The 26,514-nt window shown below is 43.3% G+C and overlaps 1 protein-coding gene across 2 annotated transcripts in view; it reads right to left on the bottom strand.

Annotated features, from left to right (window-relative positions):
* Positions 1 to 25,175, bottom strand: part of kalrnb (kalirin RhoGEF kinase b) — a 45,112-nt gene extending 19,937 nt beyond the window's left edge. For both annotated transcript variants that reach the window (XM_017434543.3, XM_017434544.3), the window contains exons 1-39: positions 24,616 to 25,175; positions 18,225 to 18,299; positions 18,028 to 18,142; positions 17,668 to 17,860; positions 17,209 to 17,432; positions 16,811 to 17,126; positions 16,544 to 16,666; positions 16,276 to 16,467; positions 15,720 to 15,851; positions 15,493 to 15,627; positions 15,325 to 15,417; positions 14,435 to 14,557; positions 14,214 to 14,330; positions 14,056 to 14,130; positions 13,801 to 13,923; positions 13,632 to 13,684; positions 11,508 to 11,655; positions 11,230 to 11,426; positions 11,056 to 11,153; positions 9,834 to 9,997; positions 9,629 to 9,748; positions 8,841 to 8,920; positions 7,430 to 7,568; positions 7,211 to 7,345; positions 6,890 to 7,052; positions 6,644 to 6,759; positions 6,277 to 6,399; positions 5,749 to 5,931; positions 5,503 to 5,627; positions 5,352 to 5,418; positions 5,116 to 5,225; positions 4,751 to 4,820; positions 4,569 to 4,658; positions 3,509 to 3,601; positions 2,682 to 2,793; positions 2,411 to 2,601; positions 1,434 to 1,535; positions 1,204 to 1,358; positions 506 to 608 (exon numbers count right to left, since the gene is read on the bottom strand). In XM_017434543.3, the coding sequence (XP_017290032.1) occupies positions 506 to 608; positions 1,204 to 1,358; positions 1,434 to 1,535; positions 2,411 to 2,601; positions 2,682 to 2,793; positions 3,509 to 3,601; positions 4,569 to 4,658; positions 4,751 to 4,820; positions 5,116 to 5,225; positions 5,352 to 5,418; positions 5,503 to 5,627; positions 5,749 to 5,931; positions 6,277 to 6,399; positions 6,644 to 6,759; positions 6,890 to 7,052; positions 7,211 to 7,345; positions 7,430 to 7,568; positions 8,841 to 8,920; positions 9,629 to 9,748; positions 9,834 to 9,997; positions 11,056 to 11,153; positions 11,230 to 11,426; positions 11,508 to 11,655; positions 13,632 to 13,684; positions 13,801 to 13,923; positions 14,056 to 14,130; positions 14,214 to 14,330; positions 14,435 to 14,557; positions 15,325 to 15,417; positions 15,493 to 15,627; positions 15,720 to 15,851; positions 16,276 to 16,467; positions 16,544 to 16,666; positions 16,811 to 17,126; positions 17,209 to 17,432; positions 17,668 to 17,860; positions 18,028 to 18,142; positions 18,225 to 18,299; positions 24,616 to 24,670 (5,028 nt within the window). In that variant the 5' untranslated portion in view covers positions 24,671 to 25,175. The remainder of the gene's footprint in view (positions 1 to 505; positions 609 to 1,203; positions 1,359 to 1,433; positions 1,536 to 2,410; positions 2,602 to 2,681; positions 2,794 to 3,508; positions 3,602 to 4,568; positions 4,659 to 4,750; positions 4,821 to 5,115; positions 5,226 to 5,351; positions 5,419 to 5,502; positions 5,628 to 5,748; positions 5,932 to 6,276; positions 6,400 to 6,643; positions 6,760 to 6,889; positions 7,053 to 7,210; positions 7,346 to 7,429; positions 7,569 to 8,840; positions 8,921 to 9,628; positions 9,749 to 9,833; positions 9,998 to 11,055; positions 11,154 to 11,229; positions 11,427 to 11,507; positions 11,656 to 13,631; positions 13,685 to 13,800; positions 13,924 to 14,055; positions 14,131 to 14,213; positions 14,331 to 14,434; positions 14,558 to 15,324; positions 15,418 to 15,492; positions 15,628 to 15,719; positions 15,852 to 16,275; positions 16,468 to 16,543; positions 16,667 to 16,810; positions 17,127 to 17,208; positions 17,433 to 17,667; positions 17,861 to 18,027; positions 18,143 to 18,224; positions 18,300 to 24,615) is intronic.
* Positions 25,176 to 26,514: the final 1,339 nt, after the last annotated feature.

Genomic DNA, 26,514 nt, shown 5'->3' with positions numbered 1-26,514 from the left:
CTGTAACAATTACATGTAATTAGCTAAATGTTGTAAAAAGTGACATCAGAAAATCAACACTACATTTTAAAACAGTGTTTGAAGCTAAATGTGACAAAATTTAGGCATGAATTTTGAGCACAAGCTCCTTTACAAACGGCGCCCCATATTTTTATCTCTTCTTTTGTCAAAAGGAAATAGCTGAGTAACGGAGCGTCTTTCAGCTCGTCCCGTCCACGTTCCCGCCTCGGCTGCCAAAGTTTCAACACCCTGAAGACGAGTAACGGACCGCAGCTCGCAGGGCCAGCAGGTCAAAGGTCACCGCCTCTAACCCCACCCTCCTCTAACTACCAGCAGGTAAAGTAAATCAAACGTACCTCGTCAGCTGAGCAGAGAGCGTGTGGAGCAGAAGTGTGAGGAGCGGAAACTCCCTCAGACAGCAGACAGCTGCAGCAGTGGTGAGGTCAGCCCGACACACCCCTCCGTGTGTGTGTGTGTGTGTGTGTGTGTGTGTGTGTGTGCTTACCTTGTCGCTGTCGGCGGTGTTCTGTGACGTCCGCGAGGCGATGGAGACGGTGTCGGGCTGGCTGCTGGCATCACCCAGGCTGTCTGCGTCTTCGCTCGTCTCCCTGAAACAAACAACAACATCTTTAGTGTGTGGGAACTTTCACAGCTTGTTGATTAAACTGCTGTAATCAGAGTAAACTGTGTATTTTTCTCAGTTTGCTGATAAAACGTTAAAAGTTTTAACTTTTATTAGATTAGCCAATCAAAACGTTTCAAAAGACATAATTTAAGTTGAAAAGGCTCCAAACGGAAGATTTGATTCCAAAGTTTTTTTTCCTTTTGCTTCTGTTAATCAGCAACATCTTAGTTTTATTATTTCAGCAGTTAATCTACTAAGATTTGCAGCATGAATTGGGTTTATTTGTTGTAGGTTCTGAACTTATGTCAGTTTTAAGCCACTCAAGGACTTTTTGGATCACAGAAGGTTTATCTTTGCAGCCATTTAAACGTTAACCTTTTGGTGAAAACAATTTTTGGGCGTCTGAGCGTTTTAATCATATACAACCCATGGGGATGTGTCCCACATGAAATATAAAAAATGTTTTTTGTTTTTTTTTACCTATAGAGAGGCGAATGTGTGCAACAATTTATCAGAACCTTCTCGAGTCTAACAGGGCCGGCATGTGAGGTCAAAGGTCAGACGTGTGTTTGACGGACCTGCGGGTGATGCTGCGCTGCCGCCCCAGCGTAGGGTTGGGTGTTTTGGGGAGGGGGATGGGCTCCCTCAGCGCCCCCCGCAGGTGACCCCGCCTCTCCTGGATCACCTGTCGGATGCTGCGGACCCACTCCTGCTTCAGCTCCAACGACGCCGCCTGGCAGGAAATAAATGATCAGACTGCTCAGCTTCAGTCGAGTTAGTCTCCAGAGAGAAGCCGCCGTGCTCTTACCTTCAGCACCGTCTTGTTGTCGGAGGTCGGCGTTCGTCCCACCCACAGGGCGAACTTACACGGATCCCCCTCGATGTGCTCAGTTACCCCCAGCTCTGAGGTCTGACACACAAATCAGCTGTTTTAGTTCAGTTTCATCTCATTTCTGCAGGTTGGATCAGTCTGAGAGGACAGTTCACCTGCTTATGTCCCAGTTTATTCAACAACAGATGGATTTACCCTTCCAAACCTCTGAGGACCTTCGTCGGGTGTTTTATTTTGTAAAAAAAACAACAATCACTTCCAGCTTTCTCATATAGCAGCTGATAAATCAACCACGATGTTGTGAAACATCAGAAACTTAGATTTCACCCTACGAATGGCATTAACAGACCTCAAGATAAAGAAGGGAAATAATACAGCCTGTATCATAAAAATAATTCAATGCACCATAAAGTTTAAAGAGAAAGAGTTTTAAACTCAGCAGTTGAACCAAAACAAAAATAATGTTGTTGTTTATCCCTGTCTGTCCAACAAAAAACATAAACTGTGAAAAAAATTCATATAAAAAGCAAAATGTTCTGAAAACAACTAAAACTTGATAAATCTGGTGATAAACTCAGCTGCATAAAAAGCTTAATGTCTCAATAAATCACATTTTATCTTCTGGGTTCAAAAACATTAAAGTTCAGGGAAAAGTTTTACACAAAGTCAAATAAATCTAAAGCAGAAGATATGGAACAAAAAAAGGTTTTAAAATAAATTTACTTTATTAAAAACAGAACAGAACTTTTAAATATTTTAATTTAAACTAAGTTATATTCAGATTAATTCAGTTTTCTACCGTTTGTGCAACAAGTCCTCCCTGTAAAAACAAACAGTTTGAATAAAGTTAGAGCAGTTAAATAAAATTCATCACAGCTTTACATTTCATCTTGAAGAAGTATTTTTCCCTCTGTGTCCTGAGTTTAAACGTGAATTAAAGCCGTTTCAGTTACCCTGAGTCTGCTCTTGTACAGGTATTTGGTCCTCCCAGATGAATCCTTGATCTCCTTGCTGAAGATGAGTGACAGCTCGAACAGGAAGAGGTGTCGGTCCCGCCCCTTTCTGATCAGAGACTTGGGCTCCCAGACCAGGAAGGAGTCCTGCAGGAGGAGCTCCCCCTGGACCTCCAAACCCTCCTCCAGACCTGGCAGGTACATCACACCGGGGACCGTTCATTCAGCTTCCTGCTCCGCCACAATAAAAGCTTTAGAGTGAATGTGTTACCTTCCAACATGCTAACATGCATGGCATCGTTGGCTCTCTTTGGGACACTCAGCATGACGTCCAGGCCTTCCTTTATCTCTCCCTTCCCCTCCTCGCAGCAGGCCAGCAGCTCCTGCAAACATCAACAGGCCCGAGAATCAGGAATCAATCTTTACCAGAAACCACTGAGCTCAGACTAATCCTCCTCTGCAAACAATTATTAGAAATGCAAACATTTTAAAGCAGCTCCTTTTACATGTAAAAAGTAAAACTGTATCTGAAAGCATTAGAAGTTTATTACATTAAGTAAATTATTAGAATCTTAAAATTTTGTCACAGAACTGTGATATTTCTGCTCTGAATCAAGACCTCACGCTACTTTTACTCATATTATAAATATTTTATATTAATCACAGTAAAGTCATTTAAAGTCATGAATATGTGAAGGACTGTATTAGAGAACATGCTGGTGTTTCTGTTGTCTTTTATAAAAGGACCTGTTAGTTTCAGCTGTTTTCTGTGAGTTCTTAGCTTTGGGTCCAGAAATAATTACAGAACTAACATGAAGGAATCATTAATGTCTTTCTGCAGATACTAAAACATTTAATAACTTGCTAAATACTCTGTTGTGATGATGCAGGCTTGTTTGAGTCACTCCACAATCATAGTTCATCTTAAAGTTTGTCAGCTTCTTCAGCTTCATTATGATTACAGCACATATTTAAACTAAAATAACAGCTTTTCTGTGGCTGCAGACAAGCTGTGTTTGACTGAAAAGTAAAAATCCTCTCATCTGTTTTCCAACCTGCACTTCCTGTTTGAAAGAAAGCAGCTGCGGGTTCTGTTACCTTCAGCAGCAGCTGGTACTTGGTGATCCTCTGGACGGGTTTAATTAGAGCCGAGGAGATGGAGTTGGCCAGGCCGTGTCTCCTCTGGACCTCCTGTGTCCAACAAAGAAAGTACGAGTCAGTATTCACCAGAGTGGACGTCCAGTTCTTCCCTCTCGGTTAAATTCTTCACACAAAAGGAGAAGTTTCAGTTCTTCAACGACAGTGACTCACTGGCAAACTTTATTTTTAATCAGAGGTTCTCCACACCCTCCCAGCTCACTAACAGGCTGTCAATCAGAGAGTGACATGTTTATTTGAAACTAAGCACATTTAAAAAGTGCTTATCTGAACAAACAGCAGCAGGGTCAGAGCTACACGAAGCAATAAAAATCAACAGATCTAAAGTGTGTTTTTATTTTTAGTCCCATTGGTTTACATGGAGGGCTTAAAAATTAAACTGCAACCAGCCACTAGAGGGCGCTGCACTTTGCGGCTTCAACTTCCAGCTTCCCATCCTCTCTCTGTGGCTGAAACGTGGCGTGGTAGCAGCTGAGCGTCAACACGAGGGTGGCGGGCGATATGCATTCTGTCAAAGAAAGCTTCTTCTCTGTAACATCCAGCGCTGACACCAGATCGGACTCATCCCTGCTGTTTAATCCAGATTCTGTTTCAGGACGTGATGTAAATCCTCCCATCCCAGAGGCCCATTTTAAACCCCGGACAGCCTGGAAAGCTGTTCGGCCTCGAGCGAGGCTCGACCTGTTAGCTTTAGCTCGATCTGAGCCAGCTGAAGTGAACTTCTGCAGGCTCCCCGGGGTCTTCAACATGTTGAATCTAGTTTTCTTCCAACATGAGAACCAGGAGGGCTAACCTGCTGTTAAATTCAGTCGTGTGGATTTAAAGAACTGCATCAGCTGCTCAAAATCTAAACTAGTACTCAGTAATATAATCTCATTAAATGTTGGGATAATACTAGACCCATTAAATAATCTGACGCCCTACTGAATTATTATTTCCTGTGAGTTTATTAAGGCAACATTTGTCATTTTATACTGTGGTAAACGTCTTTTAGACTGACCTCAAAGAAAGCTACGCCGTGCTGCTGGATCAGTAAACTGGAGTCTGGTTTGTTCCTGCAGTACGTCACGTACATGTGGAACTTATCAGCCTGAAGACACAAACACACACACGTGCACTTTATCTCAGGAAGTAAAACAGGTTTTCATATTCACTGAGCATCCAGCAGACTGCTGCGTTTACCCAGGTAACAAAGCAGTGTCCCACATCTTCAGGAAGCTGCTCGTAGTTCTCCAGTTCCTTCAGGAAAATACTGCAGAGACAGAGAACTGCATTAGAACCACCTGGATCACCACTGATGTACTGCAGTAATAAGATTTATTGAAATGTTTTAGACATCAGATTAATAATGCAGAATACTGGGAAGCAGTTCTGCTACACTCTGGATTTATGCTACAATAAAATATACTGTTCTGAAACTCATAAATGCCCTTTATGTTTCACTTTACATCACATTTATCTAATTATTCATATTAGGCTGTAATCATTGAAAATAATAATATCCTGGATGTTTTCTTTTGTATTTTCACTGCTTTATTTGGTGGTACCTGTTGTGAAACTCGTAGATGTCCTGGATGTTTCCGAACACGATGTCGTCCTTGTTGTTGAGACCAGATGGGACGTCCTCTGAGCCACTGGTCATCTCCCACAGGTACGTCTGCAGCAACATCATTTATTACCATCACAAAGTGCTGTGCAGTACACTGCATGAGGTACTACATGGTGCTGATCAGTGTTTTTTTTCTGCAGCTGTTTGTGTGAAACCATAAATCTTGAGATGCACCTCTATACACTCCTGCAGGTCTCTGACGTAGACTCTCTCTGTCTGAAGGAGCTCAGCCATGATGTACCTGAGCACACACACACACACACAGGTGTTATAAAACGACCACAGTCACGCTGCTGCTAGTGGCACTAACACAAGCGAGACTCACTCCTTCTTGCGGGCGGAGCGTCTCTTCTCATCGCTGACTTGGTGACTCGGGTCAGACAGGTTGACCTCAGGGTCCGAGTCGGACAAACTGTTAGGGATCAGCTCCAGCTCCAAATCCTTATTGTCCTAAATGAGACACCGTACAGTGTTCACTTATCAGAGCCCGACCAACTGCAGTACTTGGATTTTTACAGTTTTGATGCCTGAACTTTTTATTCTTTTAGTTTTCTGAAAATGTCTCCCTCACCTGCGAGCTGCTCCCCAGAGCCGCCTCCAGCAGGTGGCGGTACTGTCCCATCCTGACGGTGAAGTCGCGGTAACGTTTGTCCACCGTGGACACGCAGCGGCGGAGCTCGGTGCGGTGGGCGTGGCCTTTAGCCAGCATGCTCTCAGCCAGCTGGATCAGCAGGTGAACCTTCTCCTGCGTATGCTGAGAGACACGTTGTCATGATCTGTCAGGTTTCATGTTCATTCTGTGACTGATCCTGGTTGAGTTCAGAGTTCAGAATATAAAACTCAACAAACCAACGTAAAGACGACAATGACTCTTTGTTTCTCATCAGATCTTCTTGAACTGAATCCTGCGTTTTCAGGGGTGTAAAGAGATCTTTAGATTAAACGAGCCCCTGTCTCATGACTGGTCTAGTTTATTCATCTGTTATGACAATAATAATAAAAAAACACAAAGGAGTTTCACTCTAATGTCCTGAGAGTCTCGTCCTGTGGAATAAGTGTCTCGTTACGCTCCCACTACATTTCTCATGTTAAAACCAACCTTGGCAGAAATGCAGAACTCTCTGTGTTGGTTTAACAGCTCCTGCGTCTCAGCCATTGTTGCCCCCGGCGACGTATGTGCGGCCAGGTAGTGGTCACCTGACTGCTGCAGCCAATCAAGAGCCTGCGATGAAATCAGAGGCTGTTGGAGACTGTTGTTTCAGGCAAATTAAAGGCAGATTATAGTTATTGTCGTGGCTGATTACACTGCGGATTGTTCTCCTAATCAGTCAGTAAATTGGTCGAAGAAACCTCAAACTATTTACCACAATAAAACCAAAAAAAACAGCAGGTTCTTTTAGACTCAGAGAGGCATCAGTATAATAAAAGTTTAGTTTTTTCTTTTTTTTGTTGATGGAGACGTGTACCTGCTGGGCGTGGCTCTGGAACATCAGGTACTGCTGGCACTGATCCAGTCTACGTTTTTTCAAAGTCCAGAAATGAAGGACTCTGTTTTCTCTCTGGAGCAGCTCACTGAGAATACCTGAGAACAAATACACACCTGATTCAGTTGAAGCACAAAATTAAACCAAGTTAACTGTGGTGTCCCTCAGGGCTCCGTCCTGGTTACACTCACTAACTCTGCAGAACTATAGGTGCATATTTGTGTTCACCTTTGACCTGTTGCTCCGGCACCCTGGAGTGCCCAGTGACCTCAGTGACCCCGGTTACCCCGGAAACGGTGACATTATGGCCAGAGATGTTCGCCATGGTGACGCTGTTGCGATGAATGTATTTGAGGAACACCTCAGCGTTCCTTCGTGCCAGAGTGCATGCCTGTTGCCAAGGGAACAGTTTTATTGATTTCACATTTCAGAATATGGTCGTAAAACCCTGACAGATGGACCAGGATGTGGTGGTTCATCAACCGAACTTTGACCTTCTGTACTTGTCCTACTTGGACTCGGAACATTAGACCTGAACTGAAAGCTGACCTTCAGGAAGGCCTCCTTCTGCTCCATGTGTTTGTTGATGAGCGGCAGCAGCTGCTCGGGCTGCCGCTCTCCTCCTCCACACCAGTCCTCCTCCCTGCGGTACTCCTGCTCCAGACTCTCCAGGACACCACACACCTGAACCACAAACATATCGGCAGGTAGTTGATTGTGTGTGTGCAGCGCCCTCTGTTGACCGGCTGCAGGTGGAGTCAGGTTTACCTGCTGAGATGTCCGGTAGAAGGCAGCGGACGCGTTGACCAGCTTCAGTCTGTCTTCGATCCTCAGCATCAGAGTCTGCCAGTGGAGCGCCACCGTCTGGGCACAAGCCCTCACTGCGTCGGGATCGTAGTGGCCTGACCTGGTGAGGGAGGTCAAAGGTCACAGGACTGGTAGAGTAAACTTACAGCCAACAAATACCTGGGATTGACAGAGTCGATGCAGAAAACTATGAGTTGTTTCTGGTTGAGTAAAAGAGTCAGTTGTATGTAGTTAAATTAGCCAGCTTACATTTTAAAATAAAAATGTTATTAATGCTTCTTACAAATGATAATATGGCTCATATTATGGCTTATACATGTACTATTACTACCAGAAATGTTACATCATACCACAGATTTACTACAACTACAGAGTTTTCTAAAAACAACTGATCCAATCAGAAGAAACTTCTGACTTTATTCAACCATTTAGTCTGAAAACTCAACCCGTTAAAAATGTTTTAAATATACTGTTTGTGCTGCCTTTGAGGCCCATTTTAACCAGATATTCTCTTTCATTGCTTTGCCAATAATAATCAAATTGGTTTACTTCTGAAAATATAAACTGCACTGTTTAAAGGCCATCAAGGCTTTAATCATTTTAAACTTCATCTTCAAGGAAAATGAAACTGTAATCATCTCATTTGGGTGAGCAGACTTCGTGGATTGTCCTGATCCATTTCATGGGGCTCTGATTTCTTGTAATCGATTTTTGTGGTTTTATTTTTAACAATTCTTTTTAAAGATGACAAACCTTTTCAGTTGTCAGTTTTAGCTGAGGTAATTCCATATTTCTTACCCAGAGTTTTAGAAAATCATATTGTTGCTTTTCCTTGTATGTGGGCTTAAAGTTAACTTCTCTTTTTCTGGAACTAAGTGTTGCTTCTTTAGGAGGAACTAAAGGGCAGATCACCAGCGTTGGCGTCTCGTCGCTGGCTTCCTGTTGGTTACAGGGTAGATTTTAAGCTTTTATTGGTGTTTTAGAAGTCTTATTGTCTCTGATCTAAAAGAAAACTGCTATTAGCAATAATTTAGCAGTCCTGATAAGAACTTCTCATAGGCTAGAAACCTCCAAGGAGCCCTTAAAACTCCACTTTTCTCATTGATTTGCCACTTTTATTTTATTGGAGCTGTGGAACTTTTATTTGCTTATAAATAAAGTTGGTATTGGCAACACTGGAAGAGGGATGGTCTCATAAAGCTGCCTTTATATTTGAGGATGCAGTTTTGTGAGCATGCCCCCAGTAACGCCTGTCGAATTATTCAGAACTGTATTTAGGACGATACTTAACGGGGTTCCCTTCCCAGACTTTCATGATCTCCTTTGCTGAGGTGAACAGTCAGATATTTGCATGAATCAGGCAGAAACTTACCTGACCAGCAGCTCCGCTCTCTGCTGCAGAGCCAGGGCCACCTGATGGGTCCTCTGCAGGGAGTCGGCGTGCAGCAGAGCCTGCAAAAAAAACACCATTCTCCAGTTTTATTAAACCAGCTGGAGGAGTCCGAAGGGATGAAACTGTTGTGTGTGTCTGGTTGTCATGGTAACGCGTCTACTATGATGGACTGGCACATCAGCCTCATCCTCGGGATGAAGACGGGCCCACATTTAGACTCACTGACTCAGAAGGATGAACAACTATAACTGGGAAATACTTTTTACTGAATGTAAATTATAAAAACAAGAAAAAACTACTTCTTTATAGGAAAACAATGAGATTTAACTTTTTCTTTTCTGGGATAAAATGCAACTCAAGAAATTGTATCTGATCACTTTTAAAGTATTTTAACCATAACAAGGTTGTAACATTCATAATATTTATTTGAAAAGATTTTTATGTTGCGTATAGTTTGATTTTCATATAATTTTTGTTTGTTTTTGGAGCCACATAAAGGAGTTTATCTTGATAAAGTTGTTTTCTACTTGTAACTAAATCTCTTTAAGGAGATGCATCATCAGCATTGTTCCAATCCTCTTGTTGCTTTGTTTTAATAAGAAATGTGTTTTTTACATTGAAGAAAGAATCAAACCAGAAACGTGGTACATCACATATTAATAATATAACAACATGAAAAACTTTGTTTTTCTTACTACTAAAAATGAGTTTATGGATGAGTTTTTTCTTGTGTTGGTTGAAACTTGTTGAAGTGTGTGTGCAGTGACCTCGATGGCCTGCTGGAGGCGCTCATGCTCCCTCTGCAGCTGCTCGGCTTCAGACAGACAGCTGGAGTTCAACATGCAGGACGACAGCATCACCTCCCCCTCAGAGATCCAACCCAGCACCTGAGACAGACGGACAGACGGACAGGTTGGGAGCGTCGACCTGCGCTCGTGTGTGTGTGTGAGCCCACCTGGATGGAGGCGGTACCTGTTTGACCTGGCTCTGCAGGTGTCTCAGCTGCAGGTTCTGCTCCAGGTGTGTGTGCGTGTGATCCGCAATCTGCTGCAGTTCCTTCTGTTTGTCCTGCAGGAGGCGCTGCAGCTCCTCCACCTGAGAGGAGAGACCTCCCTCCACCTCCGACAGCTCGATGCCTGACACACACACACACACACACACACACTTCAGATCTTCAAAAAAGACACTGCAGCTGGTAAAGTAAGTGATCCAATAACACTGATCATGTGTGTGTCTGCTCTGATGTGTGTTTTCACGTCTGTGTGTGTCTCCATGGCAAATTCAATACGCTGGTTTCCATGGGGACCAGCTGTGTGCTTCAGAGAGCAGTTTCCATAGCAACCATGTCCCCTTTTTCCCCCTCTCCCATTATCCTCTCTGTCCCCCCCCTCCACCTCTAATATCATCAGTGTGTTACTGAACGGTCCAGATAGATGCTTCACTGCTTTCAGCTTTTTATTGTCCTTTAAAATATTCTGCTTGCTTTTATTTTATAGTGTTAAAACGTTACACTGCAGCTGGTTTGAATTAAACCCTTTACCTTCAAATCCTCGTTGAGCCATCTCTCCAGCAGACACCCCACCTGACCAGGTTTCTGTTTCTGGTTTTATGTCTTTGACCAACAGAACCTCTTTTAGGACCATTAGAGTATCCACAACCCTCCTTCACAAAACCATGAAGGACCGTTGGAGCCCACAGAAAGTCCTTAAAGTATCTCCTTGTCTGGACACATTGTGTGTCACTCTGACCTCTTCAGGAACCTTAACAACCCCCAACTCGGATCCTTCAAGTCCACTTAAGGATCCTGAAACCACTAAAAGATTAATGTAACCCATAAAAATGAGATTAAAAATCCTTGAAAGTTCTTCCTTTGAAATCCCAATGAGGCCGAACCTTTGCTCTTAAAACTTTATCAAGACGTCTCTCCAGTCAAACTTAAAATCCTCTTTTTGACGTCATCTGTTGTTTTCTACAATCCTTCTAAGCATTCTTGATGTTGTGCTTGGAACATTTAGCTAAATTTATTATCTTTATTACCTCCATCATCCCTAAAACAGTCTGAGACCTGTTCCTACAGCCCCTCTGGTTTCCTGTGGTGTACCCCTTGGCTCAGTTGTTGGGACCCTGATGTTCAGCTTCATGCTAAATTTAGACCAGCAGCAGGTAGATCTATGACGAACAGTAAGGCTCTCACCTGATGCCTGAACCTCTGACATGTACTGCTGAAGGTCATGACCTTGCTGGATGACCTCATAGATCATATTGTTCATCGCCAGTCTTCGCTCCATGTGCCTGCAGACCAATCAGATCATCAGTAAAAAGTCTACCTTTTTTGATTCAGGAGGATTCGGCACACTGGCCTGCTCACCTGTGAATACGCTGCTGTGCTAACGTTAGCGCCTCGGGGCTAGCCTCCACTAGGCGTGACTGGCTCAGGGCTAGTTTGTCCTGGGCCAGCTGGTCCTGGTTTGTTTCAGCTAGCCGTGGAGACGTTAGCTTCTCACTGGAAAAGTCCTGGGACTGTTTTTGGAGATCCTGTTTCCAGGCATCTATTTCACCTGTCACCTAGAAAAACAAACATATGAACAGAGATTCCAGCTTTGATTCAGTTCAAAGGGAAAATGCATAATTTAAGGGGAAACTAACCTCCAACGTGCACTGATGAAGAATGCGGAACTGTAGGAAGATGTCCAGTCGGATCTTCTTCTGGTGGAAAAGTTCCTCAAGCTGAGCGTGGGACTCCTCCAGCTGCTGTAAGACTGACTCCACGTGGGCCACTGAGCTGCCCTGGGGCCTGAAACAAACATACCCACACATTACTGACGCTAACTGAACCTGGATCCCAGACCTGAACACAAACAGCACCAACCTGGAAAGAGGCGCTCTCCGCAGATTATAAACATCATGCATTGTCTGACTGTCTAGAAAATAAATGCATCTAAACACGTTAACCTGGAAATAAAGACACTTTGCATGTGTTCTCCATAATCCAGACTGGACCCATCAAATCCTTGCACCAAAGCTGAAAACAGATGCATCCACACTCCCTGCTGCTCTCACATACCTTAGATAATCCAGAAATATAACACCTGCAGTCATATTTAATCTGAAAACAAATGCACTTCAAGAATATTATACTTATATAGATTAAACGTTATGCTAAAACATACAAACACAGCTGTTCATAATCTAAAAACCAAAGTGTCCTTCACCTTCAGCATTAGATAAAACTAAAGCAGCCACACAGTCAACATGGCACAACAAATGACCAGAATCGAGATACAAATCCTGAATTTCCAAATGGAAACCAACTAGATTGTTGCCTTTCTTTTCAGTCTTAAGATTGTCATGACTGTGAATCTACACCAAAATAAATCTATAAAAAATGCTTCTATGAACTCAGCATGATCCATAAAACGGTCGACACAAACGATCCTCTCACACCGCACAATTACTCCAAGAGGCAAACTTTAAAGAATGAAAACACAATAAGATCTGGATTTAATTCAAACAGATTCTGTACATAAAACATAAAATAATCTCCCAGATATTCTCTACAGTCTGGACAATAAAACTACTAAAGATTCTCTGAAACCTGAAACAAATGTTTGATATACCTTTACCATCCTCACCCAAATTATTATAAACCAATAATAAACAGTTTTAAAAAAATCAATCAAAACAACTAAACATTTAATCTGAAACACAATAATCATAAAAACAGATATCAAAATATTCACCATAATCTAGAAAAATGCTGAAACAAATTGTACATTTAAATAAAACACATAAAATATTCCATTCAAAAATGGATCAAAAACAAACATCCCCACTAACTAAAGCACACACACCTGACAACACACCACTCAACCTCAATGATCTAGAAAACAAATTTAAACCTGCAGAAACACGTTAATCATGAAAACTATTGGCTCCAAACGTTCTCCATAATGTGAAGAGAAAACACATTTAATAAAACACACCCAGAGATTCATGAATTTATAAGATCCAGATATGAACATAATCTAAAAAAAACCCTTCCAGGCTGCACGTAATCCAGAAAACACAGACAACCACAGATTCTTCAGAGGAGAGAAAACTAAAGAAGATGCACTGAAACAAACCTGAAACTGAATCACTCAGAGTCAAAATATAAAATCTAAACTCGATAATCCAGAGAATATGGAGCAGCACACACACCTTCTACACAACTCACCCTTCGTGATGTGGACTCATGTTTAAACTCAGACACACAGGATTTCTGCAACACTCACACATTAAACACAAACCTGAGGAGAAATCCACACTAAAAAAATGCACTCATGCAATCAAAATAATCCACAAAGCAAAAGAGCTGCAGCGTCGTTTAGAAACTGGCCCCGGATCCTCTAAAAACTAAATAAATGCACAATTTCTGCACACAGATAACCTAGAAAAGAATGCAAACGTTGTGCTAAAATGTAGAAACATTTTCTGTTTGCTGTCCTGCAGCTATGACTCAGAGACAGAATCCCCCTCACGTTCAGTTGGATCCAGAAAATCACACAATCCAGAACCGTCTCGCCCACAGACTATAAACCCAACACGCCCTCACCTCATTTATAATGTAGAGAACAAATTTACAGACACATAATCAAACACACGGCTGCCTGAAGGCCTAAAACAAACACACCCAGAGAAGAGTAGCTCACCGGCTGCCCCTGAGGAGAAATCAAACACACCCTTTCTGCTGCAGCAGCAAACAAACGCACCCACCCTCAGTGGGAGTACCTGAGTTGAAGGATGAGGTCTTCTCCCTCCCTGATGACACTCATCGCAGCTTCCTGTGGGTCAGGGTTAGAGTCGGGGTTAGTGTGAGGGTTAGGGGTCAGAGGTCAGGGGTGTTAGGCTGTTACGATAAGGTTAGACTTCAGGTGAGCGCTCTATGGTGGGCTGGTACCTGCGTGTTGGCCTGCTGCTGCTGCTGCTGGGTGATTAAAGCCTGCAGAGCCTCCACGGTGTCCGGACAAACCAGGAGGTCTGAGGAGAGCTGCTTCTGGAGACCCTCCATCCACACCGAGAGCTGAGGAGGAGGAGGAGGAGGAGGAGGAGGACAAGATTTATGGTCACTGGGGTTTAAAATCAAACCAGTGTTTGGACATACTACAGCTGGGTAAACATGCTGCATTATTCTGCACGGTGAACTGGAGGTTACCTCCTTTGTATGTGTATAAAAAGACACAGCGAGATCCAGCAGCAGCTTCCTCTGTTCGACCCGCTGGATGAAGGCCTGGAACACATGTAAACGATGTCAACAGCACGGCCTCACAGCGTGTAAACAACCTGCCAGCCGTCCTCCGTCTGTCAGGTTACCTGCATGCGGAGCTCCAAGTCTCGAGCTGCCTGGTAGATCTCCTCCTCCTCACACTCTCCAGACTGAGCCAGCTGATCCGCTGCCTCCAGCAGCTTCTCTGCATTAGTGTAAGTGTTCTGAAACACACAGGAAGACCATTAGAGCTGGTTCTGAAAGGGTTCCTCAGCTCTCACAGAATGACGTCTCTTTCCTGGGAAAGTTCAAAGTTCCCCCACGTTACCTGAGCGACTTGCTGGAAGTCATCATGGCGTTTCTGCAGCGCTCGCGCTCGGTGCAGAGACTTCCCCACACCGGTGTGTTTGTTCAGGAAAACCTCTCCGTGCTGCTCCACCCAGTCCAGAACCTGAGAGACGACAGTCTGAATGTAACTCCAGATCTGAATCCAGAGGAAGCTGAATCTGAACATGGATGTAAACCGGGTTTGCATCTATCTGAATCTGTGTATTAATCTAAAGTAGGAAACAAATCTGATTCAACATCAAATCTAGATCTCGACCAGAACAGATTTTGACATAAATCTGAAACTAAAATCTGAATTTGGACCTGAATCTGAATCATATCTGTATTTAAACATAAATCTATGTATATTAAAATGTTAAATTAGGATTAATTGAATAAGATTTAGGATAAAATCTGGATGCGTGTCAAAAATGACTAAATCTAAGTATATTGTATATCTAAATCTAGATCTGAAATATAATTTGGATATCTACATGAATCATAATCTAAATTTAAATTTATTTGCCAGAATCCTAGCTTGCCTTGGATCTTGATGTAAATCTGGACCTGAACTGAAACTGAAATGTAAAAAGGAATCAAGGTCCTGATTTTGATTAAAATTAGATTCTGGATTTTAATGTGAGTCTGAAACAGCAGATGAACCTGAATAATCTGAATGTGGATCCAAATGAGTGTCTGGATTTACATTTTGTTTCTCTCCAACTCTGAATTTAAGCCTCATCTGAATTTGAATCTAGAAGTGAACTTCACCTTTCATCAGTACTTGAATAATTTCAATAGAATCTATGTACAAATTTAGGTCCCTATTTTGGATTTGAACATAAATGTGAAGCTGACCTTCTTGTTCTAAATCCAGGTAGCGGGTCCTACCTGTCTAACATCCTGCTGGAACACGCACAGCTGGAGGCGCTGGTGGAGCCGGAGCTTCCGATGCTGCCAGGCTCCTTCCACCTCGTGGTGACCCTGCTCAGAAACACAAAACTCCACGTCAGTTTGTGTCTCTGCTCCACTTCCGAACTGAGACGGGAGCAGCCTTACCTGCATCACCTGGTGCAGAACTCCCATGATGGTGTGTGTGGCAGCGGTGAAGTCCGGTTTGGTGGTGGACTCATCAGACTCACTCGCCGAGCTTCGCTGCAAGACGTCCAACAAGGCTTTACCGCTCTCACTGACCTGCAGACAGGCGGAACAAGAGAACGGTGGATGTTCCGGTCGGGTAAGAGGCGGGCACGTGGACACAGGTGGGACAACGGACCGGGACGTACCTGTGTGTAGTTGGCAGAAATCTCCTCGTTGAGCTCCTGGTGTTTTTTAACTGCAGCTTCCAGCTCTGCTGTTGCTGACGGCAGAGAGCCCTCCGAGCACATCTTCACCCAACCCTCCACCCGCAGCAGGAACTGGACACACAGACAGACAGACAGACAGACAGACAGGTAAGGAACCGGGGAATGAGAAGAAGACAGCCCTTATTCATTTATACTTTGCTTTGAGTCTTTTAAAATGGTTTTTGATCTCCAGTTTTCTGAAGGTCTTTCACTTTTCTTTGATCTTTGGCTGATTTCTTTTTCCTCATTTAAGTTCAGTTCATGAATCTGAATATTTTCAGACAAATGTTTTTGCCTGTTAAGCCACTTCACTCTGACCTATGAATCATTCAGGCGTAAAAAGCCCTGATAAGTTCTGCCCAGGAGCACTTTCAAAGATTGAAACAAAGTACGGATCCTTGGAAGCAAATTATAAAGAAATTAGAGCTGCACGAAGACTTCTGCACAGCATCGTGGACAGGAACATATATGGTTTGGGTTTCTGATACGGCGGTACCTGCTCTGCCCCTTGGTGAAAGCCGGTTGCCATGGCGAGCGTGTTACTTCGCTCCTCCAGCGTTGTCGTCAGAGACTTCCAGTCTTCCTGTAACCGTGACGACACCATGGCGATCCGCTCTGCTCCATAGTGACCGGCCTCGGCGAGCCTCGCTGCCACAGTCACCACGCTGTCCACGTTCACGCTGCCGTTCTACACAAGCGCACAGACTGGTTGGCGGTGGTCGTTAAAACCAGCAAAAGAACAAAGAGGTTCTGCAGAAACTGACCATGCAGTTGGCGGTGAAGTGCTGGTGTTGTGTTTGGAGGTCAACGGCGTGCTGGTGGTTCTGACCGACTTCTGTCACGCTCTGCATGAAGAGTTCTTTACTGTGAGCGATCCACTCTGACATCTGAGAGCGGACAGGCACAGGCAGATGGATTTACATATGGAAATGCAAAACTTCAGGTAGCATTAGGCAAAGTGATGCAAAGCATGATGTTTTTCCGATGAGCGGAGGGGTTTCAGTTCTTCATTCTGGTTTCCATGAACTCACCTTGGTGGCGTCCTGTTCAAACAGGTGTAGCTGCAGCGCCTGGTCCAAGTGCAGCTTCTTGTCGCTCCAGCTCTGCAGCAGGTGGGTGCGAGCCGCCTGCAGCCGGTCCAGCAGTGATGAAACCTTTGGCACCACGCTCTGGAAGTCTGCCCCTCCTGACAGCCAGGTGCCTCCACCGCCCCCACCCTCATTCGAGCTATCACCATGAGAGTGGCCCAAGCGCATGCGCTGGAGCAAGCTCCTCCCTTCTCGGTCAAGAGTGTCGACTGGAGCGGTGGCGATGGTGTTACGGAGACGATTATGCTCCTCCAGAAGTCTGGAGAACAGAAACCATGGAGGTTAATACACAAATCTGTGTTGGACGGCCAGGAAATCTGGAAGAAAATCAAAGAATTTACTTTCTGGCCTCGTCGACGTCCTGAGGCTCCGGGATGCGGTTCAGCCCGGCCTCCAGCTGCTCCAGCTGGGCCAACAGCTGCATGGCGGCCCCTGAGAACTCTTCCAGACCCAGACGCAGCTCGGTCCATTCCACATGGTCATACTCCAACGAGCCACCAAGATCAGCCGTGAGCTGGGAGGGGTCAACGAGCCGGGACAGACCCTCCACCGACACCAGGCTGGTCTGGAGACAGAAACAGGTTTAGATACCCTAAAGAACTTGGTCATGGTTGTCCTCAGTACTCAAACAGAACTGGACTTCTTTTGTTGGATCATGAAGATGTTTCAGCAGCTTCAGCTCTAATGACTAAGTTACAGCTTGGCCTTTGGGGTGAGAGGTGACACATCTTCAACAACAGTTGTCTTTTAATTCAAACATGTTGTAGAGCTGTTTCAGGTAGGTACATATTAGACGGTACCTCAAAGCTGAGCTTGGCGCTGCCCAGGTTGGTCTTGTGTTTCTGCCAGAAGGTGTCAGGTTTGATGAGCAGCGCTGTGTGGATGTTGGAGGAAAACGACTCCTGCAGTGTCCGCAGCACCGGCTTCACGCTGTCCCACTTACTGCCTCGCATGTCTACAACCACGGTGAATCCACGAGCACGCACATCCTCACTGATGGAAAGTGGAAACAGTCGTCAAACTACCGCCTCTTTCTTTCTCGTTTACCTTTGAGCATCACTTCAGGAACTTCTTCTCTACTTTTGGCAGCTTCTTATGCTGGTTTTCTGTAAAGAAACCATGAAAACTCTTCATGCATGTTTAATAAGAGAGGGTTGTACCTCGGTATAGTTGACAAGTAGGTGACCAGTCGACTGAGATCTTCCTGTTTTATTCGATCATGATTGGTCCTGGCTGGAAAGGTCAGTATTGGGCCACCTCGTTTGTCCCGTCCACCTGGAAATCACATCGGATGGTTACTTAAACTTACCTCAGGATGAAAATAAGATGAAACTTCCAGGAACGGTTTTTGTTTTACCCGACACAAAGGCCACTTTTTCTCTGAGCACCGTCAGCACATCGACCGCCCGGACAGAGTCTGCTTTCCCAGAACCTGAAAGACAGACGTCAGAGATCTTAGCTCCCGGTTGTTGTCTGGGTCAGGTCTACATGTGACGGTACTGAAACACTTTTCTTTTGCTCTAAGGCCTGTTTACAAACCAACTTAATAAGAATTCCCCTGATGCTCATTTTTATGGCATATCAAAAGCAAAGAAGCGTGGACTAAAACTGTTCGATTGCAGTATTTCAATAAGCTGACTTACTAGTACCACAAAGAGTTGCTTTTTAGAGCACATTAGAATTCATTCAAAAATGAAAGAAGTCTTTAAAACAGCTAAAAGTCCAACAAAACAGTAGAAAATGAACAAATAGTGCCTGCTATTTATTATAGACGGGGCAATGAGAAGACAAATTAGGATCTTTCAGAAAATAAATTCTCCAAGGCCATTGTTGAAAGAAAAAATTATTCCAGCTTCTCCGGTTTATTCAGTTTGGTAGTTTTTGTGTAATATTGCTAACAAACATTCAAACTCATTATTAGCTTGGCAGAAGTAATAAATGCAGGTTGCTGCTTCATGTGTAACCTAGGTTAGTCTGCCATTTACTGAACAAACATGTTAGTTTCTGGAGCCTAAACCAGTTAATGGAAACCAGTCTGGGTCACGTCGTGTTCAGTAACGAGTCAAATGTTATTGGCTAAAGTGATGGAAACACAACTTGGGGAGCTCACACGCTCAGCAACAACAAAAAAATCAATTAGGAAGCTATTCTGTAAAAATATTAAATTTTTGTTTTGGTTTGGAGAAAAAGAGAAGAAACAACCAACAAACCAGCTGATGTTAGTCATTATTTCAGGTTATATGAAGTTCATTAAGTTAGAGAATAAAACAAACAGATGCAGGAGCTGAAGGACATTTGAATCAATCAGATGAACCCTTTCAGCTCAGACACTGAGTGTGTGTGAATGTGTGTGTTGTATCCATTTGAGAACCATTTAAAACTTTAAACCCTGGAACATGTTTGCTGGACTGGCCTGAAAATGCTAATTTTCGGGTTCTGACTCGGTTTAAAGCTCAGTTTTAAACAGATTTAGGACTCTGATGGTTTAAAGTCAACATGGAGGGAGTAGGGAGTACACACAGGATCCCCACAAAGATAGATGTGTGTGTGTGTGTGGGTGTGTGTTTCAGACTGGGTTCCCATATGTGTCAGCTCATCCTGCTCAGCAGGAGGAAGCTAATCCAGCACACACACACACTGAGGACATTAAACGCCTCACATTAGCAGGCGGACAAGCAGAGATAACCCTCAGAGAGAAAACCTACAAACAAGAAGGAGAAGTGGAACATTTATCCAGCCAGAGCTCTCCACAGGCCTCTGGTTCTGTCTCCTCCAGGTTCAGATTGACTACATCTTTGATCTCAGAACAAAACCAGAAACCTTCAAACACACAAAGTGGAAACGACCTTGAAACGCACGTGGTTTGAAGTGTCATTATTTAAAACAGGATGCGCCGAGGGAAAGTGGAACTTTGTCACACAGACACATGAAGTATTTTTTGTTAGAAAACTCTAATTTACATTTGAAACAATCATTGGGAAACATCTTTGAAGTCTTCCTATTGAACAAAAAAAACCCGTAAACATGTTTTGGACGTTTTTATGTCAGACCGTGTTTGTCCAGCTGTTGGTCAGTTTTAATAAAGGTGAGACCTCATCTGATGGTCTTCTTCTGCTGTTGGAGAAAGAAAAAGCTTACGTGATCCGTTAGCGCTCAGAGTATGTGTTGGGGAGGATTCTCAGCTACTACCACGCCAAATTTTAGCTCAGTATCTGTAAAAATGTGTGAGTTGTAGCCATTTCTGTTTGCTAAGGTCTTTAGCTGTGGCTGCCATCTTGAATCAGTCAATCATCTACAGATGTACATCCAGTGATTACTCAGTTTGCTATCAGATGTGCAAACGAACACGCTTTCAAGAAATTACATGATCACCCACCCTTCATGGAGGCAGGCAGGAACAACAGAGCTGCTAACTTTAAATCTGCAGCCATTAAATTAATGAATTATTGACACTGTGTGCAATCTGATCAATAAAACAAAGTCAAGATGTCAATTTTTGCTCTGAAAAGCAAAAACATAAAACGCTCTTTGAGTTGTTGGATTAAATGCATGTTTAAAACACTCCCACACTGGCTTTACTTAAAAATGAGGCCGTTTGCATCTTTTTATGCAGTCTGTTTGCTCTTTTCCAGTGGTTGATGGATTTGTCTTAAATGTTTTATCTAACAGCAGGCCTCTCAGTTTCTGTCCTGCTGGTTGTTATTTTTACCAAAATGAAGGAACGTCACCACCTCCCTCTGAATACTGTCGTTTAAAGCGCTTCACTCGATTATCACATAGACTAATAACGTGAGACTGAGACAATAGTCATGTCTTCATTGTCTTTTATGGACAAACTTTTCTGTGTTTAAAATTTGATAAAAACCTTTGGTGAAAATCCAAAGAAAGGGACGTTTCTGTTGACCCCTGAGCCTCTCTTCTCGTCACCAACAGCACCAGTGGAGTGTGGTGTCTTTACTCATTTACTTATGTAGCCTTTGAATGAAAGTGGTGTGGGAGGCAGAGCTGAAGCACAGCAGAGAGGGACAGGAAGTGGCCTGCAAGTTGTTTAAATTCAGAAAAGCTTCTGGGAAGGGTCAAAGGTCATTCCCAAGCTATAAGACAGCTGCCAATCTTCTCAGGAGTGGACATCCCATCAAATTCACCCTGAAGGTCAGACTGTGCAGTGCTCAGAGAAATGAGCTCCACCTCTGACTCTACAGGCCTCAGTTAGCAGGTTAAAGGTCAAAGGTTAAAGGCTCTTCTCTATAAAACCAACATGGCAGCACGACTTAGGTTCATCTGAAGGAACCAGAAGACTTCTGGACCAGAACCAGACCAGAGGACAGATGTTTACCCAGAATGCACTGCAGCTGTCAGCACGGTGGTGGAGGACTAATGGTTTGGGCTGATTCTGGAGTCAGATGTGAGGCCATCTGTCCAACAAACAGGACAATGATCCCAAACACAGCAGAACGGTCCAGAACCAGAACCAGAACCTCAGAGAGCTGAGCAGAAACCAATGAGCTGAAGCAACGCTGGAAAGAAGAGTGGGCCACAACTCCTCCACAACCATCAGAGACAAACAGAACCCACTGAGAGTTCTGCTGCTGGAGAAGGTTCTGTTGTTTGTTTTTGTTAACTTGAGGTTAAATCCTTTTAGAACCTGTTTATTATGTCCTGAAACAGGGAACCTGAAAGAAGGTTGTCTTTCTTTTTCACCTGAGCTGCAATAACTACAGCTAACAGTCAGAGATCCTGATCACTTTCTGAGATTCTACAGTTCCAGCTTCTCAGACAGAACTGAAGAGTTTTTATTGATTAAATAAGTTTCCCTCCAGACAAACCAAACATTTTCAGATGTTAATTTGAGCTTTGTCTCTTTTTCCTCTTTTAAACAATCAAGCTGTTGATTACTGATTAATTGGATTTTTTCAGCCTTTTAGAAAGTCTCCTTTTGTTTGGGGATCAGGTCTTTAACTGAAGACCAGGTTCCAGCACTAAACAGAAATATTTCTGTGTATTTACTGTCTGGAAATGGGTTTTATTTCTGTGACAAATTTTCAATAAAAACTCTGAGAGCAGGCAGTTCTTCATCCCAGCTGGTAACCGAGTTAAACTCCTCGCTCTTGCGTCCCACCATCCGCTCTTTGCTGCGTGAATTAGCCGAACAAAAGAGATGATGAATGCTTGTTTCCTGTGCAGATCCCACAGACGTGTTGGAGTGCTGTTAATATCCAGCAGAAGCTAACCGTCTGCAGCCGCTGATGACTGACTGGTGGGTGTTGGTAATCTGCTGGAGTGTAAACAGCATGTTCACACTGCCCCGGGCTGTCAGGATCCGATTGATCCTCGATCAGCTGCCAATCAGGTAGCGTTGGAGAAGGGACTTCCTTTCACCTCCGTGAACAAAACCCTCTCTCTGTGAGTCAGAGTAAAGCCGAAAATAGAAGCTGCTCAGAGCTGATGAAAAGCCTTCGGAGAAACTTGCTGTCAGCCTGTCAGGACTCATCAAACTGATTATGCAACAAAAACTAATGAATACATTCCACCACAATGTCCTCAGAGTCTCTAAAATGTCAGCCTGGAGGATATAAAGACTCATGTAAGGCCCGAAACAACGAGCAGAACTCCTGGACCTGAAACGTGTCTCTGCTGCCGTTTGAACGTTAGGACATTTTCACCGCCACTCTGGACATGAATGTTTAGATGTCAGCAGTAAAATAAACCATTCTGACCTAATTACATGTCTCTTTCAGTTTAAAAGCTCACTAACTGCTGTGCAAAAACTCATAATAATCACCAAAAAGAGACACCTCCTTCACAATAAAAGACTAAGCGTCTTTACATCAAATATTCCAGCTAAACTGTTTTATGTCACTGTGTTTCTTCAGCTCCTTCACAATAAAGGCACTTCAGCTCCTTCACAGGTGAAGTTCGTCAGTTTCGGCTTCGGTACACTGTTTTTGTTGCAAAGCAGATGGAGAGCTTTTAATTTGAAACAAAGTGTTTTTTAAAGCAAACATTTGTTTCTGATCCACATTAAAACAACCTAAAGTTACTTTATTGTGAAAAAGTTAAAAATAAAAATAATTTATCTACTTTACAATAAATATCCCTCAGGTGTTTCACGTTGTGAGGGACAGTAAGCTCCCCTTCATCTTCTTTGTTTTTCAAAATAAAAGGCCCTGGGTTGTTGAGCTGCTAGGTTCCTCCAGCTATGTAAAATCCCTCAGTGGGTTTACAGCAAAAGTCTCTGGCCTTTCTGGTGCTTTAAGATTAAAATCTGTCTGATTTTTCACAATAAAAGCCCTTCAGTCATTTCACAGCATCATAATATTTTCTGTAAATAATATATGGCTGCAAACCAATAAAATGCAAGAAGAAACACCTTTAGAAGGAACCTGTTTGAAAATCCGGTCCACAGTTTGTCTGTCAGGGGTTTTTGGATCTGTTGGACCCCAGGAACCGTTCCTGGATGATGGTCCGGTCTTCCAACAGTTCTGTTCATGGTTGAGTTTGTTTCTCATTAATTGTTAATAGTTTGATCCTGTAACATTAAAGTGGTACAAGATGAATCCAGTTCCTTTGTCCTATGATGCTCAGATGCTCAGATGCTCAGTGCTGCTGAAACATCTGATTCTGGATCAGGTTTGGACAGTGCAAACATTAAACCACCTCTGGATGGACAGCAGAGACATTTGGACTCATAAAACACTTTTAGTCCTCCAGCCATGAGGCTTAAAAGGTTTCTAATCAGATGTTACTGTGAGCCGCAGAAACAGGCCTGTTTTTAATTAAACAACATGAAATAACTTTGTAAAAAAACAATATTTTAAAGCTGAACTTTTTATTGTTTTGTAGTCAGTTTAGATGAAAAGAAAAGCAGTAAAAAGCTTGTCTGAAACATTTCCCTTTCTGGAACCCATCCCTGTTAATTATCACACATTTTAATGATAAATTGGTCAAATTGCTGCTTGTTCAGGTAAATGTTTGTTTTCTTTGTGAAAGTCAGATGAAAATCTGTGTTTTGGGAAAACGTAACCTCTCATTCCTTCATATGTTCATGCATTTCTGTTAGAGAGAAACAGCTCTCCACTGCAGGAATCATAAAACTTTCAGCATTTTATAGCCCAGCAAGTAATCAATTAATGAGGAAATTAGAAAAAGGATCATTCAGCTGTGAAAGTAACTGTTGGCTCCTGCCTGGAACACAAAGAAAAGCAGATTTGAGTCGTTTGTTTCATAAATAAAATGTCTGCTGATTGGAACCTGCAGTTAACTTTAGTTTCTTATGCTAAAATAAAATCCTGTGGGAGTTTTTTTTATTGTTATCTCAACTCTGATCAAACATGAAGGTGATGAGCTCAGCTCTGATAAATCAAACACTCTGGACCCAAACGGGCCCAGTTCGGGGCCCCTGCAGGTGTTGGGGCCCCGGCCAGCAGTTGGACCCCACCTGCAGGTTCTGCAGCACCGCTGGAGTGTTTTATAGAAATATGAATACACACCACATTACATCACACACGTTCAAAGAGCCAGCAGGCCTTCCCACCATCCTCCACCCCCAGCACACACACACACACACACACACACACACACACACTGCTGGACAGTGATGCTGACACATTCACACACACACACTGATAGTAGCATATAGAGCACACACACACACACACCGTCAATGGGCGGATGTTGATGTATCATGGCGACAGCAGCTCCCACCACACACTCACTTACACGCACGCGCTCACACACTCACACCCCACCTGCCGTCGCCAGGCCGTCCGGGCCCGGTTCTCCTCCTCCATCCGCCGTATTCATCCTCCCTCCTCCTCCCCCTCCTCCTCCTCCTCCTCGCGCTCTCTCCTCCGTTATGTGCCGTCGGTCGCTCCGCTCCTCGCGCCTCCTCCCTGCCTACCCGTGCATCCCCGCAGCTTCACATCAGATCGGGTCGGTACCAGCAGCAGGCTCCGGGGCGGGCGGTGCACCGTCGGATGTGTTCCCCTCCTCCCGGTACCGATCAGGCCGTCACTGCTGCATCCTCCTCGGCTCTGCCTCGAGCGTCCGTCCGTCCTCCTCCTCCTTCTCCTCCTCCTCCTCCGCTGCTGCTGTTCTTACGGTACCGTGATCCCGCGCGGCATCACGTCACCGTTACTGTTCCCGTTACCGGTACCGTTACCGCGGAGCCCACACAGCCCGGGTATTCCCCCTCCGTTCGTCCCGCCGCCGGTCCGGCCAGCGCCGCTCCGCCGCTCGGTGGGCTTCAGCACGCAGGCGCACCGGAGACAGAGAGGCGCTGTGCACGAGGAGGGCTGCAGCATCTGCTGCACCGACACACGCACGCGCGCACACACACACACCGCCTCCACCCGTTACTACAAGTTACTGCTGCTGCCGGTACCGTTACTATCAACAAGAGGAGTCTGACGTGATCAGCTGATTAATGACTGCTTTATGTTATGTTATATTATATTATATTATATTATATTATATTATATTATATTATATTATATTATATTATATTATTAATCACTCTGTTCTTTTCCTGTTTTTTTATTTTCCTGTAGGTTTTTTTTTTTTTTAACTTTTGCAGACTTTGTGATACTTTATTAGTTCAAATCTCAAAAACCTTAAGCTCGTTCAGCTTTAGCTGCTGGGACTTTTATACATTTCAAAATATTTAATTTTATTTACATGGAGATCCCTTCATTTCCTTAAAAATCATTGGTCATCATACTGGCTCCATGTTTGTCTTCTTATGCTACTTTTAGATTTTACCTGCTGTTTTTATTCCTTTTAGCTGGCATTTTGCTTATTTTAGCAGTTCAGTCTCAGTTCTCAAATTTCCTGGTTTTTAAATTTCAGCAAACTGACTCAACACTCAGCTTTCACGCTGCATGTTTTACTTCTGTTAATTAAAGGGATTTTTTAATGAATGAAATCAGTTCAAACAGGCTGAGAAACTAATGAATGATCTTTACACTTAAATGCAGTCTCACTTTTTTCTTTTTCTTAAAATAATCACAGAAAACGTGCACTTCAGTGAAGAAATGGGACATTAAGTGACATCAGTGTGGCCCACAGCTGAAGCTGAGGCTGCAGCGCCACCTGGTGGACTAATGTCCCAACAGCAGCCTGAGGCTTCAGGCTGATAGGTCAAAACTGTCAAAACTTCCTAATTTAAGACACTAAATGTGCTGCGGCGTTAAACATGGTTTATAAGGATAGCAACACAATACTTTGGATTTGTAGAATTAGTTGACATTTAAAATTCAGTTTGAAATCAATGAAACTGGTTTAAATTCAAGAGTTTTAAAAATGTTCAGAGGTGCCCATACTTTGCAAGCATTATTTGATTTGAGTTTTATTATTGCTCTTTCTTTATTTTTTCTTTATTTTATTTAAAGAGAACATACACTACACAAAAAAACAAGTTCACAGGTTATCACTAACAAGTAACAAGCAAAAAACAAAGCAAAATGAAACAAACAAAAAAAAAGTAGCCCGTTTGCACTCCTAAAATACTACAAACTGTAAGTTTATTCACAGATCAGAGCAGGGAGCATATGAAACAACACGAGACAAATGTCTATATAAATATATATATATATATATATATATATATATATATATATATATATATATATATATATATATATATATAT

Source organism: Kryptolebias marmoratus, linkage group LG23 (assembly GCF_001649575.2).
Source record: "Kryptolebias marmoratus isolate JLee-2015 linkage group LG23, ASM164957v2, whole genome shotgun sequence".
NCBI lineage: Eukaryota > Metazoa > Chordata > Actinopteri > Cyprinodontiformes > Rivulidae > Kryptolebias > Kryptolebias marmoratus.
The sequence above is the reverse complement of the archived record's forward strand: the minus strand, read 5'-3'. Positions and strand labels throughout refer to the sequence as shown.